This window comes from Hevea brasiliensis, chromosome 17 (assembly GCF_030052815.1).
Source record: "Hevea brasiliensis isolate MT/VB/25A 57/8 chromosome 17, ASM3005281v1, whole genome shotgun sequence".
NCBI lineage: Eukaryota > Viridiplantae > Streptophyta > Magnoliopsida > Malpighiales > Euphorbiaceae > Hevea > Hevea brasiliensis.
Window position 1 is genome coordinate 7705754 of NC_079509.1, and position 22426 is coordinate 7728179.

A 22426-nucleotide genomic window follows, 5' to 3' on the forward strand; every position below is an offset into this window, starting at 1 on the left:
TAGCAACTACATATGATTGGCCCCTGCATCAATTGGATATCAAGAATGCTTTCCTTCATGGTGATCTTCAGGAGGAGGTGTATATGGAGCAACCACCTGGGTTTGTTGCTCAGGGGGAGTTGGGTAAAGTTTGTAGGCTTCGAAAGTCTCTTTATGGCTTGAAACAAAGTCCTAAGGCATGGTTTGGGAGATTCAGTGAAGCAGTACAGGAATTTGGTATGCAAAAGAGTAAGTGTGATCACTCAGTATTTTATAGGCAATCTGAGGCTAGTCTAATTCTCTTTGTAGTCTATGTGGATGACATTGTCATCACTGGGAGTGACTCTGTAGGTATTTCATCTCTTAAAACCTTCCTCCAAACTCAGTTTCAGACCAAAGACTTGGGATTGTTAAAGTATTTCTTGGGTATAGAAGTTATGAGAAGTAAGAAGGGTATTTTCTTATCTCAAAGAAAATATGTCTTCGATCTATTGACAGAGACAGGAAAATTAGGTGCTAAGCCTTGTAGCACACCAATGACTCCAACTTTACAACTGTTAGCAGGGGATAGTGAGTTGTTCGAAGATCCAGAGAGATACAGGAGATTGGTAGGAAAATTGAACTATCTTACAGTCACTCGTTCTGACATTGCTTATGCCGTTAGTGTGGTAAGTCAGTTTTTGTCTTCCCCAACTATTGCTCATTGGGAAGCCTTAGAACAAATCTTGTGTTATCTGAAGGGCGCTCTAGGAAGAGGTTTGCTATATGGTAATCATGGGCATTTGAATGTTGAATGTTTTTTAGAAGCCGACTGGGCTGGATCTAAGGTTGACAGGAGGTCAACTACTGGATATTGCATTTTTATTGGAGGATATTTGGTGTCTTGGAGAAGTAAGAAGCAGAGTGTAATTTCTCGATCTAGTGCTAAATCTGAATACAGAGCCATGGCACAATCAGTATGTGAGGTAATGTGGATACTTCAATTACTAGATGAGACAGGTTTTAAGACCTCCCTGCCTGCGAAATTGTGGTGTGATAATCAAGCTGCTCTTCATATTGCTTTTAATCCGGTGTTTCATGAGTGGACCAAACATATTGAGATTGATTGTCACTTTATTCGTGAAAAGATTCAACAACAGATCATCTCAACAGGACACATCAAAACTGGAGAGCAGTTAGGAGATATTTTCACAAAAGCTCTGAATGGAGCTAGGATTGACTACATTTGTAACAAGTTGGGCATGATTAACATCTATGCTCCAACTAGAGGGGGAGTGTTATGGAAAGTCAATCACTATGTTATGGAAAGTCAATCACTATATTATTTCTCTATATATTCTGTATTCTGTATTCCTATTTAGGATTTTTTCCTAATTAGTAGAACACAATTATAGGAATCAATTGTATATATATACCCATGTACAGATTAATTGAAATAAATGAGAATCATCTCTTTCTACTCATCTCTTTCCACATTTACCAAACCATTGCCCAAAGAAAGATTTGAAGTTCTGAAGCTAAAGATAGGTGTTTGTCACCAAAACGCCAAGGAGTGTTCAAGTGTTGACATTTCTAGTTCCAAACTTTGAAAAAGTCTTTTCTTGAAACATGAAAACTAGCAGAAAAATCAGCAATAGCTGTTAGTATTTTTTTGAATTTAAATTAGTTGTAACAATCCAAAGAATGGGCAACAATGCAGGAAAATTTGTCAGCTTCTTTTGTATGAATAAATCTGTTGGTTGAATAAAATTTCATCACTGCAATTATCAAATCTTTCTGGTCCTTTTCTCTATTTTATTGTTGTTCTTACTTCAAAACTAAAAACTCTCTCTACAGTGAACAATAACAAAACCTTTTAAACCACCTTTTGATCCAACATACTTTTAATAATTTCAGATTCACATGCCTACTTGCTCATTAGTTAACTACTCCCTCCAAAGTAATGCATCAAGCCTACTTTATCATTAGTCCATTACTCCCTCCGAAGCAATCTTCTAAATAAACGGCGCTTACGAGCTCTGGTCTTGAGATCTGTATTTGAAATCATGGCAATGAATAAGTTTTAAAACATGAAATACAAGAAAAGGAAAAGGCCCACAAGTATGATGGACGCAATAAATGAGTAATATGCTTTTCAGATGCTCAAATGATTAATCCATGGCAACAAAAATCTAAGTTTGCATGAGAAAATGAAAGGAATTCCTTTTTCTCAAACAAATTTAAAAAATTGATTGAATGAATTCTATATGATGATAAAATGCTCCCATTTTACAGCAGTTAGGTTTTACCTTTCAATCTGCCAGCTAGATATAATGCTTCCTCTGCAATGGGTCTCCATTGTTCTGCGCATGAGAAGTTGATTCCAAGACCAACACTAAGACCTCTTAAAAGATGCACTGTACGAAGAACAGAAAACAGCTCTTCTGGAAAAGCCTACCATAGCCAATACATAAGAATAAGAAAATTGTAAAGTTAGAAAAGAATAATGGTGCACAGATTATCCAATCTATCTTCTCCTTCTTCTCTTCTTTTAAGCATCATTATCAAAGCAAAACAGGGCGTGAAGTCATGAGCCTAAGTTATCAGGGCACTAATTCACAACAAACCTGCTCTGTTCCAGTTCCTTTCCTCAAGTGATCCAGAAAAGACCAACTAATGCTTACCTGAACACTGATCTTTTTAATTGAAGAGTCCTCTGAGAAAGGCTGCAACATTGCTACTCCAGGGGGTAGTTTAGTATCAAACATAGTTTGTGCCAACTTAAGCAATTCCTGTAGTTCATTCTCACATTTGCTCTGCGTAACAATGCCAAGCTCTCTTGAGGGGGGGAAAAAAAAAAAACAGCAAAACGTGAGCAAAATGCACAAACAGTCCAATAATTCACTATGATTTAGGATATAATTATCAAACTAAAGGTGACAACTGAACTCCTATTTATATATCCACAGATCATGTAGCCTATATTAATCATGTCACGTTATATCAGTTAAAATATAACATTATATTATTCAAGCATTAGTATCATTGAATAAGATCTCCTATTTTATCATCCATCCATGAGAACCCATTGCTAATGCATGCAATAAGATGCACCTTGTAGCCCATCATTTTCTGCCTCAGTTTCTTGGCATGTTTCAACAAACCAATAGAAAACCAATGCATGAATCAGAAGTAACTACAATGTCTAATGATTACCTGTAACTCTCTGATGCTTTTATAGGATCATTATCAGCCATAGCAAGTACCAAATTAGCATATCCAAGCCTCAATGAATCTGGGAGATCCTTCACTTGACCATAATCTAACAAGGCAACCTGACTTGAGGAAGAAAAAAACATACAATTAAGTCTGGTTGCACATCAAACATGCATGATTAAACGAGGTGGAAGATTATCCACTTATTTATATAATTTCACATTTAATGTGAAGTAATAATCAGAAAGAGTAGCTATCAGGCATCATCAACATCAATCATAAGAATACAGTAAAAAGAAGATCATATGACACAATCAAGAACAAGAAAGAAAGTTAAAAGCAAACAAATGGTCGCCGACTTGCCTCAGAACCTTTGCATATTAAGATATTTCCTGGATGAGGATCTGCATGGAAGAAACCACTCTTCAATATCATTTGTCCATATGCCAGTGTCAGACTCTTAAGTATGTTCCTGCGCTCAGAAATTTTAACTAGTTTGTCATGCTTCCCCTAACTGTTTAGAGCAAGACTGCTAATCTACTTTTAAAGAGAAGCCAGGACTGAAACAAGCAATAAAAAGAAAATTATCAGTGATCAAAAGAAGCGTTAATGAAACAAATTGTGTTCCAATAAGAATTATTTCAGGAAACCAAACTAATCAATTCAGAAGAGAAAGAAGATTAGGAACAAAAAGCCATCTGCAAAAAGGACTGTACACTCTCTGGGATAATCTAAGGGCTTACTGCTTTGCTGTCGCTGCAATCTTACTACCAGGATTTATTCCCCTTTTGGCTATTTCATCACCAAGATTCAGGATTGGGATTCCATCAATGCACTCCATCACCAAGACCCTCCTACACAAGAAGACCCTTATCAGAAAAAGGTTACCTGAAGAAGTTAAAGGGCCAGCAATGAAGCAGAGAAATATTTAACAAAGCAACACCTCGGAAAAAGCAGCTGATCAATTTTTCTTTCTCAGGGGAAATAAGAAAGGTCAAGAATTTTAATCAAGTTGCAGCAGAAAGTAATATTGGCCTCTGTGACTGCAACTCAAGCATGTCATGATTATTCAACCAATATGGTAAGCAATGGTTAAAAAAGCACACATGGTCATGGAAATGAAGGTGGTGCAATACATGACTGGTTAGTATATAATTACTTTAAATGAACCACACCTAAAACATCAAGATCGTCAGCAGATTTTGTTTTCTATTCTTAATTGATTTCGGAAAGAAGAAGAATAAAAAATAGTCAATCAATGCAAAGGTGAATCTCACTGATATATTGCCATTTAACATAAATCCCTGTTCCCACAATTTTTCTAATGTTATATCCTATATTCCTAATTCCTAACTTCTTGGATGATAACGTGAGTTTACCTTTGGCTGGCCATTGTCCTCTGTTTTCCAGTCAAAGCAAGAGCTTTTTTTTTTTTTTTTTCCCTTGCTTAGTGCTTGGACCTATCAGGGTTGTGACATCAGTTTTGGCACCTTTAAGTAAACAACCAAGTTCTTACTCGTTCCATCTCATGGGAAGGGAAGAAAAAAAAAATCCAGGGAGAAAATGATGTAAGCAAGAAACGCATAGTTCACAAAATTCACATTGTCAGCCCTCAGCAGAAAATATCCAAAAAATATATATATACACAAAGAAAACGTTGGATTTCCTAGCAATTACCTTACAGCTTGATAAAAGCAACTCATGAAGCAAAATACGCCTTAAGTTTAGTGGACAGACATGTAGAATAAATTGGATCAACAGATACACTCAAAACAACTGTATGGCTTATCATGCAGTTTCCACCAATGAAGATAAGATGAAAATTATTCAGTCCTAGTTAACCTTCACAAGTTTGTACCAAGATGTAATCTTCTGCAGTATAGCGTACCTGGTGACCATATCCTTCAGCACTCGTGGCACCAAAACAGGACTTTTTTTGTTATTCTCGTACAAAAAACGTCGAATTCTCTCCATAGCATTAGCCTCCCTCATGAAGTCAAATTCATATCCAATCTTCAATAGCATAAGCAAAATACCCAGAAATGTTCTATCAGATTTAACGCAAAGTATAAAAAAACCCATGCAGTTTATATTTTCAGGCATGAATTTCACATAATAGTAATTAAATCGTTTAACTAGATAAAGCTTTAACAAATTTGATATATGCAGTCAAGGAAAGACATCAAGGAATAAATTCTTACTTACAAATATTACAGAAGGGGAATAATGAACAACAGTCCCTAGTTCATAATGTAAAACAATGGTTTGAAAAAAAGAATGATGCATAATAAGTAACCATTCAATTAGCATTTTGAAGAAATCTGCCTGCCTTCTCAAAAGCACGAAAAGTTTTTCCAAATACCTAGCATAGTAACTTATATGGTGCTTAAATTCAAATTTTTAAAACCAGATGACATGATCTTGGACACTCAACTTCAAAAACCTGGTACCTCTGTTCACTTGATAAATTGATACGCAATCACACGTATTGTTGCTTAGTGATTGAATAAAATAAAATAAGCCCATATAATTTTTGAGACGCCTTCATGATAGAAAGTATGTTTACTAAGAATATGGGTGTTTACCTCAGCATGCTAGGTTCAATATCCCTTTACATAAAGTGGTCAACATTAGCAATTGAAACAAGGAGTAACCAAAAACATAAGGCATGAAAGAGGATATGCATATGCTACAAGGAATATTAATACAGGACTGGCATGCACCTGTTTCTCCATTTCTTTAGTCACAGAGTACAGATCAAATTTGATATCTGTCTTTTGCATGTATAAAGCGAATGCTTGTAAGTTCCGAATATCTGTCATCATCAGCTCCTTGACCCCTGGATGTTGCACCTATTATACACTTGACAGTTAAAGTCGTGAAGACTTTATTACGCTTAAGAGATCACAGGAAAGAATGCTTACCTTGACGACAACATCACTCTTATCACCTTTCAGTCTTGCCCGATGGACCTAATTTGGTTTTAAAAATTACACATCAATTACAAATAGCTTCATTCTAAGTAGTAAATTTCTCATTCTTATTTAAAATTTCATCACATAATGTGAGACTGACATTTTTCCTATAAAGAATTAAGACAAGGCTTGAAAATGAAGTTTTAGAGGAGTTCTAATAATACACTCCAAAAACCACAATCATCCCCAGCTTTGTGTTCATTCTATTCAGTCTTGACAATGAAGGCACTGAATAGCTCATCAAAATATTTTCAAAAAAATCTCTCTCAGCTTCCACTTGAGAAATTTGAGCAATGAAATTTTATCTATCAATAATCAACCTTTTTCCTGCAAGTTAACACGAGGAAACTATTCCTTACAAAAAAATCAATACCTCAATACAGTTGTCTGTTTCTGAAATCACAAACTCTTCAACTTCAAAATCAGAACAGTTATTGGCACAAAATAAACTTTTGTTCTAGCAGATATCATTTATCAATAGCATTTTTTTTTTAATATTTCCCATAATGCCTTCAAGAATAAAACTGCCCTTGAGCGTGCCACAAATTCAGGTACAAAAATTTCTACTTCTAGCCGGGAAGACTATTTAGATGAAATACATTACCTGAGCAATTGAAGCAGAACCAAGAGGTTCTTCTTCAAAATTTTCAAAAATTTCTCCTACACTTCGGCCTAATTCCTTCTCCAGCACAAGTTGAACAGTATCAAATGGCGTTGCAGGAGCTCTATCACATAGTGTGACCAGCCTTCTCACCCATGCAGCTGGGGCCAAATCAGGCTTTCCAATGACTTGGGCGATCTTTAATTGCATCCAAAAATTATGAAAATCTTAGACATTTAACAAAACACGAACATCAGTGAAATAAAGCTTTCTATAAGACACCACCACGGAAACAACATTGCTTTGATGATTAAACTGGAAACAAAGCAGATAAAAGACTCAGTGAAATAAATAGGGCTTTAATATAAGGGAAAAATATTAAGAAAAGCATGACTCATTTGAATCGAATAGGCTCAAGTTACCGCTCCAAGATGCGCAGAAGGAAAAAGAAAAAGAAAACTATTTTAATTGAACCGTTCTCAATACATTATTCAAGTCCAAAGCACACAAAAGCAAAGACCAAGTTGAATTTAAAAGGATTATTACCTTAAGGAAGAACCCACCAAGATCAAAACACATGGCATAAATCTTATCAGCAGCCAGCTCATGCTGCCTTTCCCACATTGCCTCCTTCTTCTGCACATCCTTAACCAAACTCACTCGAAGTTGAAATACCTAGAAATACCCAATAAACAAAATTCTATCAAACAACAAAACCCACTAAAACTCACAGAGATAGAGAGCGAATATACACATATAGAAGTGGGGGAGAGGAACCTTGTACCCAGTGTAGATATCAGCTGCGCGAACCCAGAACTGAAAGGAGCGATGAAAGGGTCTAAAGTGAGTAGAGAGCTTATCCTGAATGCCTTTAAAATCAAGAGGAGGCATGGAGTACGGTGTTTTCAATTCAATCAAGAAATTATGGATTGGTGTTTCAGATTCTGGGTCACTTGAGAGAATGTGATGGTGACATTATCCAAAAGATGATCAGAGAAGGAGGGTAATTTATGGATTATGGCAGAGAATACAATGACTGGTGTACAAGCATGGAGTGTCCGGGCATATAGCACCAATGTTTGAAAATAAGAGGAGCCCATTAAAGGGCGTTTATGAAAGAAAATGACGCTTTGCTTGCAAGGCTTGTGTTGTGTACTTCTGCAAAAGACGACGTTATTCTCGAGAAATAATTACAAATTTCTAACAGGATTCGTGCTGTTAATTCTATGGAGAATTAACAAAGTGGGTCCCAAAGTAGTTATTTTTTATTAAAAAAGTAATCTTTAAATTATTTATTAATATTTTATAAATCGATTCTCTTAGCCCGAAAAGTATATACTGCCCGGTAGCGCACCAAATTCAAGCCCACCACGACTTCATTTGTGCAGACTCTGGATTCGTCAGGCCCACTCTTAGCGCAGAGCTATTTTTTACGCAGTAGCGAGACTCGAACCCAAAACCCCCGAAACATTACGAGGGTCTGATAACACTTAGCCCAAAAAAGGAATATGCTTTTTTTTTTCCCTTTTTCTTTTCTTTTTCTTCTAATTCACTTCAACATGCTCTTTTTTTTTATCCTCTTCTTATGCAAAGATTTTACAAATTTATGCAAACAATTAACACTAGATTTTTTTTTTTCCTAATTCATGTCTTATAGTTATAACCCCTTGAATCATTAACAAATTTCCTTCTTATATTACATAAGTATTATTAATTTAAAAATTAATTATGTAAAAAAAATTATAATATAATCACAAAAGTATACATATATTTTTTTAATTTAAAGATAAATTTTAAACTTAAAAACTATGATGACTATTAATAATAATAATTAATTTATTAGAATATTTGAAAATTGATATAAAATTTATATATTAATAAAAAAATTGTTAAGGCAAAAAAAAACACATAGAATAGTTGTCTAAACCTTTTATTTAAAATGAAAAGTTAGTTTAAGTATTTTTTAGTTAAATTTCATGCATTAATATTAAATTTCTTTTTTAAATTATTTTAATGACACACTATCTTATGTAAATAAGTATATTTAAGATAAATAATTTTAAAATAGTTTGTAGTTAAATTAAGAAAGTGTTTGAGTTGATTATTCACTTTTAACTTTTAATTTAAAATATATTTTTTAATTTATAAGTTAAATTAAAAATAAAAAATTAACTATTTGGAAAAATTGCATAAAAGTAATTTTTAAGTAATTTTAGGATTTGGTTAAAAGATACTTAAAAGTAATTTAATTTATTTAAATTACCAAAAAATATATGTAATTACGTGTTTTAATTGTTAAAATGAGGATGATGTCGATATTTTTAAAAATTATTATGATAATATAATATTTTACTTTGTCAAATAGTGATTTTAAAATAAGTAGATATTTTTATTGTTAATTTCTAACTTAGAAACCAATAAAAACATTAATTTAGTATTGAATTTTTACTTATAAGTAAATTTGACTAATTTATAAGTCGAATTAAATACCCTCTAAATCTTAGTCGATAAAATAGAAAAATTCTCATCCTTATTATGCTTAACCTGGCTTGTTACAATGATTAAAGACATATTATTTATTGGCAGATATTAGGTCCAAGTCTCAAATCTTTCAATCTCAATAAAAAAAATAAAATCTTAGTAAGAACACACGCATACGAATTAGTGACATGACTGAATTGCTACTAAAAAAAATCTTATACTTATTAATTAAAATAATTATTATAATATAAAGTATGGTTGTTGGATTTCAAACTCTTGTAGTCAAGGAAAATGACATAGCCAATCAATCTAGCTTATTGATTGCTTAGTTAAATGTCATCGTTATAACATTTATTAAACGAAAAGAATAAGAAAAACAAAAAATAATAATAATGATAAAAGGAAAGTTGTTGGTGGGATAAAATAACATCAACTTTGACAAAATGGAGCTAAATGTGAAAAACTCCGTATTTTTCAAAGATATTTATTGAGTGAAAATTATGAAGAACAATATCAACTAGTTTGTCAAGGTTTAGTTTAGAGTTGTGCTTAAAAAAAATAGTTTAAAGTTATAAAATATGAAAATTTAGTTTTTAATATATGAAGATTTTTCACATTTATATATTAATTTTTATTTTGTAATTTTCTTAAAATAATTATTAAAAAAAAACTTTCTTTCCATAATTAAATAAGACTAAGTTTCATTCAACTTTATTTGAAATTAATACTATATCAACAACAAAAAATATAAATTTTTTTTATATTAATTCTATCCATGTTATTCTAGATTTTTCTTTCATTTTCTTTATTTTTTTAATATTATTTTATCACACTTAAATGTTATGGCACTTGATGTAAATAAAATTTAAAATGTAATGGGTATATATTTATAATGTGAATATTAAATGAAATTGACAGATTTTTTTTTTATTTTGACAAAAAAATAATATTAAAATTTTTAAAAAATATATATTTCTCAAATAATCCATGTTTTAATAATAAAGGTTCTCTAGCGTAAGTTATGTCAAACAACAAATCCCACCTCCACTGTCCAAAAGAAAATTTGACAAGTAAATAAGCTTGATTTGCCAATTTATATTTATATTACATTATCATCTTTTTTTGTTTTTAAGTGCATTTTTTAAATTACCGCCACACGTGGTAGCCTAATGATTAATTTTGTCGCGATCAGATCTCATGGGCTGGACTGGTACTAGGACTTGGGTCAGCATAAGGCCCCCGAAGCCTGTAGTAAGCCCAACCAAACTCTAACTCATCATTAAGCCCGTTTTGAGCTCAATTTCGAGAAATCAGTCGGACAAAGTCCGACCATAAAATGGACTATCAAACGGGAAATTATTAACTCATCCTACCTATAATCTCAATGAAAATATATTTGGAGAGCTCAACTCACCCGTCAATCATCCACAATCCCAAAATAAAATTAATGGGAGCTCAGCTCCCTTATCCATCATAGGCATCCAACCATCCAATTTCACATACAAAAAGTTTAATAAGTCACAATCCCAAATATTAATAAATATTACAGTTCCAAACTAAATGATATATTTCTACACACGTGGAGGACTATAATTTATATTTAACAGTACAAAACACAAAATTTATAGCAATGGAACATGCGAATAATGAAAGCAGGTTAAACACAAAGAAAAAGCTCTCCTGTAACCTGAAAAATAGTGAACATGAGTGAGCATTCGACTTATAGAGAAAATATTTATTTTACTTATAATTTCAATAACTATCTGATTTTAATGCATCATTAGAGATGCAATGCATCATCTTCATACAAGTCAAACAAATCATAATAAGTCACATCAAAGATAATCTGGAGCACTCACGTAGCCGCGTCAAGTCCATACTCAACCATACATATATGGGGAGTTGATCCCCCTACCCAGCTCTCTTAATTCAAGACTTGCCAGCGAGATCAACTCGAGCCGGACTTTCGCTTAAAAATCCATTTACGGGGATCAGCGAGATCAACTCAAAGCCGTACTCACCCTGACTTTCTCAAAAGGGACCAAGCCCCAAGCGAGACTAGCTCAAGCTAATTTACCCGTTCTACCTATATCCATATACACTACATACACATCCACTCACACATACAGCTCCAGATTATCAAACACAGCAACCAAGTAAATATCATCAAGTATAAATGCAAAATAGGTCATACCTAATATTTAACTACATAAATATAAGTATAAATGATGCATGAGCATGTCAAAAATATAATAATATTGAAATTATAAATAAAATAAATATCTACTCACAACACTTTAAAGGTTACTGCGGTGGCTGAGCGGAGGAAGAAGGCTGTCCTGACTCACCTAAACAATATATAAAAAATTATCAATAAACAACTTGAAACAAAGCTGTAGAGAATCAAAAGACAGCCTTAAGATTTTGCCAAAAATCCGACAGAGTTTTCCTTATACCTAGGACCTACCTAACCTGCAAAAGAGTTTAAACAACACTTCTAATTCTCAATTTCCCATAATCACAACACATCAATAACATATGACCCCTCTTAGGCCCTCCAAATCAATCAAAACTCACACGCTGAAAAAATTACAATTTAGTTCCTAGAACTAACTTTTTAGCAAAAACTACTTAAACAAGCTTTAAAAATTCTAAAATTTTGCCCCGCGATTCTTAGCAATATTACTAATCAAATGCAAAAGGAATTATAATTTTCTAACATACCACGAATATTTTATAGATTTTTAATCGAAATCAGGCACTAGATAATTAAGAAAACTTAGGGTTCGGGTTTACCTATGCCAATTCCGATGCTTGGAACACGTCCGGGATGTCTGAAAAAAGTGGGGTAACCTATAATCTCGACCCGGTTCTGAAGTTTTCCTGATAGCCTACTTGTCCGGCCCGAAATTGCAGACTTGAGCGACTGTCAAATTTCCACGAAATGAAGGTACTTAAGCAGAGCGCACAACACCAAATGTTAGAGAAAAATATTTTCAAAAATTATTAAACTCATTTAAAGCTTAAAAAATTACAGTGAAAGTCATGGGACCCACCAAAATTTTAGTATCGAAAAATTATAAAATTTATATCCTCGCGAAGCTCTCATCGTGTAGAGCGCACAGATACTCTCAGATTTCCTGTGGGGTTTCCGGTTTAGGAGAAATTTAGCCCAAAAATTAAAATGGACTAAAACTTCTGGAGCAAAAATTGGATAATCTACTCGGTAAAAATTTGTGTTTTTAGTGTCTATGGAAAGCTCTCAACGAGTATAAAGTATTTGGGACAAGACCCGATTCGATTGGTAGTTGGATTGGCCGGATTTTAGTAGGAAAAGTGCACCACAGCATGTGCATAGGGGAGGTTTTCAAGCCGGTTTTTCTGCATTATGGGGCGACGGCCGGCAAGGGGAAGGGGTCCTGGTGGGTCGCCGGTGACCAGAGAGGGCTGGGGTGGCGGTGGCCCACGCTGGGGAGGCGGGAGGAGGGAGAATCGAAGGGAAGAAGGGAAGGTGTCCCACGCGCGGAAGGAGAAGGAGAAAAGAAAAAGAAGACCGGTCCGATCTGATTCGGTTTGATTCGACCGGTTTAATTCAGAAAACCCAAAATTGAATTTTACTCTGCCTTTGGACAAAAAACGAGGCCCAGAAATTTCTAAAAAATTCTAAAAAATTCAAAAAAAATTTGTAGAGTCCAAATATATTTTTAGTTTTGCCATATGGTCTTTAAATTAATTCTTAAAAATTAATAAAGTTTATTGACTTTGAAAAATTGAACCCGATTTTTCAAATTCAAAAAATTTCAAATAAATTTTCAAAATTTTAATAAAATAAAATATTAATATGTACACATAAAATAAGTATTTTTTTTTTAAATAGAGGTGTTACATTCTTCCTCCCTTATAGAAAATTCATTCTCGAATTTTACACAAGGCAGAATAAAAGAACAGAATTACATATTGAACAGATAAGGGTACTTGCTACGCATGTCCCACTCTGACTCCCAGGTGCATTCTTCTACTGATTGGCTCCTCCATAAAACCTTAACCATAGGGATCTATTTTGACCTTAGCTGTCTCACCTGGTAGTCCACTATGGCTATTGGCTGCTCCTTGAAAGTCAAGTCTTCATTCAACTCTACTGTATCCAGTTGCAGTACATGGGAAGGATTAGGTATATATTTTCTGAGTATGGAGATGTGAAACATAGGGTGGACATGAGAAGAGGCTGGGTGGTAACTCCAATCGATAGGCTACTACTCCAACTCTATCAGTAATCTTAAAAGGCTCTATGTATCGGGGTGCTAGCTTGCCCTTCTTCCTGAATCTCATAACTCCCTTCATCGGAGAGACCTTCAGGAATACATAATCACCCACTGCAAACTCAACATCCCTTCGCCTAGGATCTGCATAACTCTTCTGCCTACTAAACGTAGTTTTCAAATGCTCCCTGATCTTAGGAACCATCTCTGAGGTGTACTGCACCAGATCTAGGTCATGCACCTTCGTCTCACCCACTTCTGTCCAACACAACCGAGATCTACACCATCTGCCATACAGGGTCTCATAGAGTGCCATCCCAATACTAGAATGATAGCTGTTATTGTAGGTAAATTCCACCAAAGGTACCTGATCATCCCATTAACCTCCAAAATCTAGGACACACATTCTAAACATGTCTTCTACTGTCTAAATTGTCCTTTCGGATTGTCCATCCATCTAAGGGTGGAAGACTATAATGAAATTTAACTGCGTGCTAAGTGCCTCCTGTAGCTTCCTCTAAAATCAAGAAGTGAACTGGGACCCTCTGTTAGATATTATAGAAACAGAAATTCTATGCAATCAATTATCTCACGAATATACAGCTTGGCATATTGGGCAACAGAGCCGACTTAGTCAGACAATCTATAATTACCCATATCGAATTATATCCCTGTGTAGTATGATGCAACCCAATCATGAAGTCGATGGTAATCATCTCGCACTTCCATTTCGGAATAGGGAGCTCCTGCAGCCTCCCTGACGACCTCTGGTGTTCGAACTTCACCTTTTAACAAGTCAAGCACTTGGACACAAAGTCTACTATGTCTCTTTTCATGCCATTCCACTAGTTCCTATCCTTCACATCATTGTACATTTTAGTGGAGCCTGGATGGACATTATAGGGTGTGCAATGCGCCTTTTGCATGATTTTAGTTCTAAAGTTATCCACATTTGGCACACATATCCTTGAGCCTTGCATAAGGGTGTCATCTGCACCGAACCCAAATTCACAATCCTCTCCTTGTTGTACCCTTTCTACAATTTTCATTAGTTGCAGATCTCTGTGTTGGAAAACTCTAATTCTGTCCTGCTGGTCTGGCCTCACTCTGAAATGTGCCAACAGTGCACCCTCATTAGATATATCCAAGATTAGTCCCTGATCCATTAACCCATGCAACTCCTGAATTAATGGCCTTCTTTCATTGGATATGTGCACCAAACTGCCAGAAGATTTACTGCTCAAGGCATCTTTCACCACATTTGCCTTCCCAGGATGGTATTGGATGGTGCAGTCATAATCCTTTAGAAGCTCCATCTATCTCCTTTGTCTCAAATTTAAGTCCCTCTGCTGGAAAATATAATTCAAACTCTTATAGTCAGTGTATATCTCACACACTTCGCCATATAAATAGTGTCTCCAGATTTTTAATGCAAAGACTATAGCTGCCATTTTTAAATCATGGGTAGAGTAGTTCTGCTCGTGCCTCTTTAGCTGTCTTGAAGCATAAGCCACCACTTTCCCATGCTGCATTAAAACACATCCTAAACTAACTCTGGAGGCATCACAGTACACAGTATACCCTTCACCACTCACTGGTAATGTCAACATAGGGGCTGTAGTTAGACATTTCTTAAGCTTCTGAAAACTCTCCTCACACTCATTGGTCTAGATGAATGGAACATTCTTACCAGTTAGCTTAGTTAGGGGTGCTATCCTGGAGAAGTTCTGCACAAAATGCCTGTAATAACCTGCCAGACCTAGAAAACTCTGTACTTTAGTGACTGTTGTAGACCTAAGCCAGTCTGTTACTGCCTCAATTTTCTTGGGATCTACTTAAATACCTTCACTAGAAATCACGTGTCCCAAGAATGAGATGCTCTCTAGTCAGAATTCATATTTTGAAAATTTTACATATAGCTGGTGCTCCCTCAAAGTCTGCAACACCATCCTCAAATGCCACACATGTTCTTCCTCGGTCCGAGAAAATACCAAAATGTCATCTATGAATACGATGATAAAACGGTCCAGGAACGGTCTGAACACCCTGTTCATTAAGTCCATAAAGGCCGCTGGTGTATTAATGAGTCCAAAAGACATTACCAAGAACTCATAATGACCATATCTTGTCCTAAATGTTGTCTTGGGCCCATCCTCACCCCAGATTCTCAGCTGATGATAACCTAACCTTAGGTTTATTTTGGATAAGTACCTCGCTCCTTGTAACTGGTCGAACAAGTCATCAATATGAGGAAGTGGATATTTATTCTTGATGGTCACCTTATTCAGCTGCCTGTAATCAATGCACAGTCTTAGGAATTCATCCTTCTTCTTCACAAACAGAATAGGAACACCCTAAGGTGAAGTGCTTGGATGTATGAAACCCTTGTCCAAAAGCTCCTATAGCTACTCATTTAGCTCCTTCAATTCTGCTGGTGCCATCCTATAAGGTGGCATAAAAATAGGGTTTGTACCTAGCACAATATCTATGCAGAATTCTATTTCCCTTTTTGGGGGCAACCCTGGAAGCTCCTCAGGAAAAACATCCATGAACTCTCGGATAACAGAATCATCTTCCATGCTTAGACCTTGAGTAGATGTGTCCCTTACTAGTGCCAAATAACCTTGACATTCGTGCTTCAACATCTTCCTGGCACTAATGGTTGACACTAGGTTGTACGGAGCCACAATTCTGTTACCATCAAAACTGAACTCTTCTACTCTTGGTATGTGGAAATGCACCTTTTTATTTCTGTAATCTAGGGTAGCATAATGAGTTGATAGCCAATCAATCCCTAAGATTACATCAAAATCCATCACTGGTAGAGAAACGAAGTCTGCCGGGAGGATCTTCCCATCTACAACCACTGGCTTACCCGAAAAAACCATGTCTACATCTATGTTATCACTAAGAGGGGTAGCTACAGACAATGGAAACTCTAATGTTGTAAGATTTCTACCCAATCTCATGGCAAATATAGGAGAAACAAATGAGTGCGTAGCACCTGAATCTATTAAAACACGTGCCTCAAAAGAACAAACAGAAAGAATACCTGTCACAACTGCATTTGAAGCCTGGGCATCTTAGCGTGTTAGGGTGAAAACCCGAGCTTGACCTCTGCCCTGCACTGTAGAACCCTGATATTGACTTTTGCCTCCAAATCCACGTCTTCCTTGTCCATGACCCTGCTGACCACTGTATTAGCTGCCTGCCGTGCTGGATGTGCCAAAGTGTGACTATTGGGGAATATTTACAACAGAACCCTGTGACCCCATCAGGTGCTTACTGAACATGGGGCATTCCCTGGCAAAGTGACCTTGTTGACCAGATCTAAAGCATCCACCAGAGCTCATTAAACAAGTCCTTGAATGAATTCTACCACATTGTGTACATGGCACCAAAGAAGACCCCGAACCAGAACCTGAGCTGTTGTATCCTGAAGTCTGACCACTGCTAGAGCCATACCCTTGCCTGAATTCTGTAACTTTATGTTTTAGGCCTGCCTTCCTACTACCTCTGGCCTTTCCATTGTGGTGACTCTGACTACCACCTATGCTGCTCATCTGTGTCATACCGGATGACCCTTCAGCTCTGTTTTTCTTTACTCTACTTCCTTCATCTCTCATGTAACTAATTTCAATTTATCTGGCTCTATCCACCACTACATCAAAAGACTAATCAGACAACATGGCCAGGTTTGCATATCTTCTGTTTAGTCCCTTTAAGAACCTTTTTACATTCACTCTCTCTGTGACCATGGCTGTAGAGACATACCTGCTCAGTTCTAAAAATTCTGAAGCATACTCATCTACGAATCTACCATTCTGCCTTAAGGCCTCAAAGGCCCACTACTTTTGATCTCTGAAGCTTTCTGATATAAATCTGTTGATGAACAATTTCACAAACTTAGTCCAAGATAATCCCTCAATGCAAGGAAACACATAATCAGTCATCCACTGTCTGGGCACGGGTCCCAATACATGCTGCACGCTTTCAATTAACCTCCTATCAGTTAACTGTAGTTCCATCCCTGCCTGTTTGCACGAGTCTAAAAATTGGTAGGCATCATCAGTTACATCATAGATACTAGGCACCAACTTATTGAAATTAATTATTTATTTGTAAGGTTCCACTCTCGGTGTGGTGGGCTGCTGTTGTTGTGGAGGGTGGACCATATATTGTGCCATCATATCGATGGTCCTCTGTAAACCAGCTAGGGTAGCTACCATTGGATCCATAGGACCCTGGGCCACAAAAGACTGTTCTTGAACTAGTGGCTGTTGCTCTTCTACTTGAGTAGTTATAGGTCTCCTGCCCTGCCTCTTTGGGGCAGGCACCTCATCCTGTGCCGACATCTCGTATGGCATATCCCGTTCTGGTGTAGTGGCATCTCTTCTACTTCTACACATTTCTTGAAATTTAGCAGAATTAGCCCACAAAATTCAAAATAGCATGTTACACAGCTCAATGGACTCATAATTACACACAGTTCTATGTAGCAAAAACTAGAAGCAAGGATGACAATGCAAGGATGAATGTGGACCCTATTCTCCTCATGTGACTCCTAACTAGACTCTTCTTAAACCTTAGACATATATTTCCCATGAATCTGAGGCCTAAACTCTGATACCAATCTTCTCACGACCCAATCCCATGGGCCCGATTGGCACTAGGACTTGGGTCAGCATAAGGGCCCCGAAGCCCGTAGTAAGCCCAACCAAACTCTAACCCATCATTAAGCCCGTTTTGAGCCCAATTTCGAGAAATTAGCTAGATAGAGTCCGGCTATAAAATAGACTATCCAACGGGAGTTATTAACTCACCCGACCTGTAATCTCAATGAAAATATATTTGGGGAGCTCAGCTCACCCGTCAATCATCCACAATCCTAAAATAAAATCAATGGGAGCTCAGCTCCCTCATCCATCATAGGCATCCAACCATCCAATTTCACATACATAAAGTTTAATAAGTTACAATCCCAAATATTATTAAATATTACAGTCCCAAACTAAATGATATATTTCTACACATGCGGAGGACTATAATTTATATTTAACAGTACAAAATATAAAATTTATAGCAAGGGAACTTGCGAAGAATGAAAGCAGGTTAAACACAAAGAAAAAACTCTCTTGTAACCTGAAAAATAGTGAACAGGAGTGAGCGTTCGACTCAGAGAGTAAATATTTATTTTACTTATAATTTCTATAACTGTCTAATTTTAATACATCCTTAGAAATGAAATGTATCATCTTCATACAAGTCAAACAAATCATATTAAGTCACATCAAAGATAATCTGAAGCACTCATGCACCTATGCCAAGTCCATACTCACGCATACATATATAGGGAGCAGATCCCCCTACCCAGCTCTCTTAATCCAAGACTTGTCAGCGAGATCAACTTAAGCCTGACTTTCGCTTAAAAACCCATATGCCGAGGTCAGCAAGATCAACTTAAAGCCGTACTCACCCTGACTTCCTCAAAAGGGACCGGGCCCCAAGCAAGATTAGCTCAAACCGATTTGTCCATCCTACCTATATCCATATACACCACATACACATCCACTCACACGTACAACTCTAGATTATCAAACACAGCAACTAAGTAAATATCATCAAGTATAAATGCAAAATAGGGCATGCCTAATATTTAACTACATAAATATAAGTATAAGTGATGTATGAGCATGCCATAAATATAATGATATTGAAATTATAAATAAAATAAATATCTACTCACAACACTTTAAAGGTTACTACGGTGGTTGGGCGGAGGAAGAAAACTATCCTAACTCTCCTAAACAATATATCAAAATTTATCAATAAACAACTTGAAACAAAGCTATAGAGAATCAAAAGATAGCCCTAAGGTTTTGCCGAAAATCCGGCAGAGTTCCCTCTATTCCTATGACCTACTCTGTAACACCCTAGGCAAATCCCACATCGGCAAAACACGGGAGAGATGCTGGGTTTATAAGTTGGTGGTTCGTAACCCTTAGTGACGCGTTTTAAAATCGTGAGGGCTTCGGCCCAGAGCAGACAATATTACTAGTGGACCGGGCCATTACATTTGTGGTATCAGAGCCACTCCGCGTGCAACCTTGAGCGATGGTGGGGCAAACCTCAGTGAGGACGCTGAATCCCATAAGGGGGGTGGATTGTAACACCCTAGGCAAATCCCACATCGGCAAAACACAGGAGAGATGCTGGGTTTATAAGTTGGTGGTTTGTAACCCCTAGTGACGCGTTTTAAAACCGTGAGGGCTTCAGTCCAGAGTGGACAATATCACTAGTGGGCCGGGCCATTACATTACCAATACCAACAAATTTTGAATGCAAAATGTGGTATGTTGGGAGTATTAAAACCAATGTACCTATTGTCTATGCAAAAGTCAACATTTTAGTTGACTAATGAAATGAATAGTAACTTTACACATAAAGTACAAATATTCAAAAAATGACTTTGTAAAATGCCTTAGTAGGCCTAATGTGATTGGTTTGGATAGGTTGGCATGCCAATAGGGTTTTGATAGCAGTACTACGTATGATGTATGGCTTCATTGCCATTCTGTGATGTGATAGCCTATGGCTATCACATCACAGAATGATGTTTTATTTGGCTTTATGCCTTATTGCTTTTATGGCTTATTAGCCATTCTGTTTGCACACCTGGAGACACATTGTAACCGATGGTGTGACAGCCCGAGGTACATGGTACCCAGTGCTAGTTTACTCTTTTATCCAGTCCGGTCAACTTGTATAGGTTACTTAGGCATGGAAAAGTATAACTGTAATTAAACTGATTATTAAGGAAAATACGGAAATTAAATATCAAGAATGATTACAATAAAATACAAAGAAGCTCAAAATCATCAAGGAAACAATTAATAAAATGCATGAAGAAGTTAATATTATATTTTACTTTATTTTATTTTATATTGTCACCACTAAGCAGAATTGCTTAGAGCGTCGCTTTTGCTACGCGCTTATACTGGAGACCTAGCTGGGGAGCCCAGCAGACACCAGACAAGGTGAGCCTTCAGAGCTGCATCCGGAGTTCCGAGTCACCTCACACCTGCAGTGCATATGGTAGGACATAGGATTTTGGGAGCATTTTGTATTTTGGCATTTTGTAATAGTCTGGATTGTAACTATAAACTCTTGTAATTATGTATTAAAGTAAATATATGAAATTTCATATTATTGAAATTTTCTGCATAATGTATGTTGATAAATGAAATGTTGAGATATATTTATGAATATGCTTCAAGTGATGAAGTGAACAGAAATGTTTTGAAAATAGTATTGTGATTTGAGAATGAGATTTTTAGATTGACTTGAATGTGTATAATTGAGTTTGGATTTGAGAATTATTTTGGAAGTGTTTTTAAACAGGTTCAGAAGAACTGTTTTTCCAATTTACAGCCGGCACTCTGCCGGATTTTCTATAAAATTTGCGGATAAATTCAGATTTATCAAAATTGAAAATAAATGAATTTTAAAGGGATAAATTGTAATAGAAACATAAATTGGTGCTCTGGCACATTGAGTGGCATAACTTGCTCGGTTACACTGTAGACGGGTAAGGGGTGTCACATACTGAACCTGCAAAAGGGTTCAAACAACACTTCTAATTCTCAATTTCCTATAATCACAACATATCAATAACATATGGCCCCTCCTGGGCCCTTTAAATCAATCAAAACTCACAAGCTGATAAAATTACAATTTAGTCCCCCCAACCAACTTTTTAGCAAAAACTACTTAAAAAAGCTTTAAAAATTCTAAAATTTTGCTCTACTATCCTTAGCAATATTACTAAGCTAATGCAAAAGGAATTATAATTTTCTAACCTACCACGAATATTTTTCAGATTTTTAATCTAAATCAGGCACTAGATAATTAAGAAAAATTAGGGTTTGGGTTTACCTATGCCAATTCTGACACTTGAGACGCGTCTGGGATGTCTGAAAACGGTGGGGTAGCCTATAATTTCAACTCGGTTTTGAAGTTTTCCCGGTAGCCTGCTTGTCCGGCCCGAAATTGCAGACTCGAGCAACTGTTAAATTTTCGCGAAATGAAGGTACCTACACGAAGCCCACAATTCCAGAAGTTAGAAAAAAATATTTTTGAAAATTATTAAACTCATTTAAAGCTCAAAAAATCACAGTGAAGGTCGTGGAACCCACCGAAATTTCAGCGTTGACAAATTATGAAATTTATATCCTCGGAAGCTCTCACCGTGTATAGCGCGCTGGTACTCTCAGATTTCTCGTGGGGTTTCTAGTTTGAGAGAAATTTAGCCCAAAAATTAAAATGGACTAAAACTTTTCGGACAAAAATTGGACAATCTACTAGTGAAAATTTGTGTTTTTGGTATCTATAAAAAGATTTCAATGAGTAGAAGATATTTGGGATAAGACCCAATTCGATTGGTAGCCGGATCGGCCGGATTTTGGCAGGAAAAGTGCATTATAGCGCGCGCATAGGGGAGGTTTTCAAGCCAGTTTTTCGACGCTCGGGGCGCAGCAAGGGAAGGGGTTCTGTGGGTCGCCAGAACCGGAGAGGGTCGGGTGGCGTGGCCTACTGGGAGGCGGGAGGAGGGAGAATCGAAGGGAAGAAGGGAGGGCGTCACGCGCGCTGAAGAAGAAGGAGAAAAGAAAAAGAAGACCGATCTGATTCTAACGTTTCGATTCGGTTCTGTTTGATTCGGCCAGTTCAATTCAAAAAACTCAAAATTGAATTTTTACTTTGCTCTTGAATAAAATCGAGGCCCAAAAATTTTGAAAAAATTCTAGAAAATTCAGAAAAATTTGTAGAGTCCAAATATATTTTTAGTTTTACTACTTGGTCTTTAAATTAATTCTTAAAAATTAACAAAGTTTATTGACTTTGAAAAATCAAACTTGATTTCTAAAATTTGAAAAATT

The 22426-nt window shown here is 36.2% G+C and overlaps 2 protein-coding genes across 3 annotated transcripts; both read right to left on the bottom strand.

Annotated features, from left to right (window-relative positions):
* Positions 1-1673: 1673 nt before the first annotated feature.
* LOC110665290 (protein ACTIVITY OF BC1 COMPLEX KINASE 7, chloroplastic) lies at positions 1674-7901 on the bottom strand. 2 transcript variants are annotated; one of them, XM_021825348.2, is made up of 12 exons: positions 7528-7901; positions 7314-7425; positions 6754-6948; positions 6099-6146; positions 5898-6026; positions 5063-5187; positions 3918-4028; positions 3538-3646; positions 3175-3293; positions 2643-2796; positions 2268-2412; positions 1674-2010 (listed from the first exon to the last, which is right to left on the bottom strand). In XM_021825348.2, exons 2-12 carry the CDS (start codon positions 7392-7394, stop codon positions 1952-1954), a joined length of 1275 nt encoding a protein of 424 aa, XP_021681040.1. In that variant the 5' UTR covers positions 7395-7425; positions 7528-7901; the 3' UTR covers positions 1674-1951. The 2 variants fall into 2 exon arrangements, with proteins under 2 accessions (XP_021681040.1, XP_021681039.2); XM_021825347.2 differs by having other exon boundaries at positions 7297-7425.
* Positions 7902-16726: 8825 nt separating this feature from the next.
* On the bottom strand, positions 16727-17116 carry LOC131175235 (glycine-rich protein 2-like). Its single transcript, XM_058138931.1, has one exon. It carries the CDS (start codon positions 17114-17116, stop codon positions 16727-16729), a length of 390 nt encoding a protein of 129 aa, XP_057994914.1.
* Between the last annotated feature and the right edge of the window lie 5310 nt (positions 17117-22426).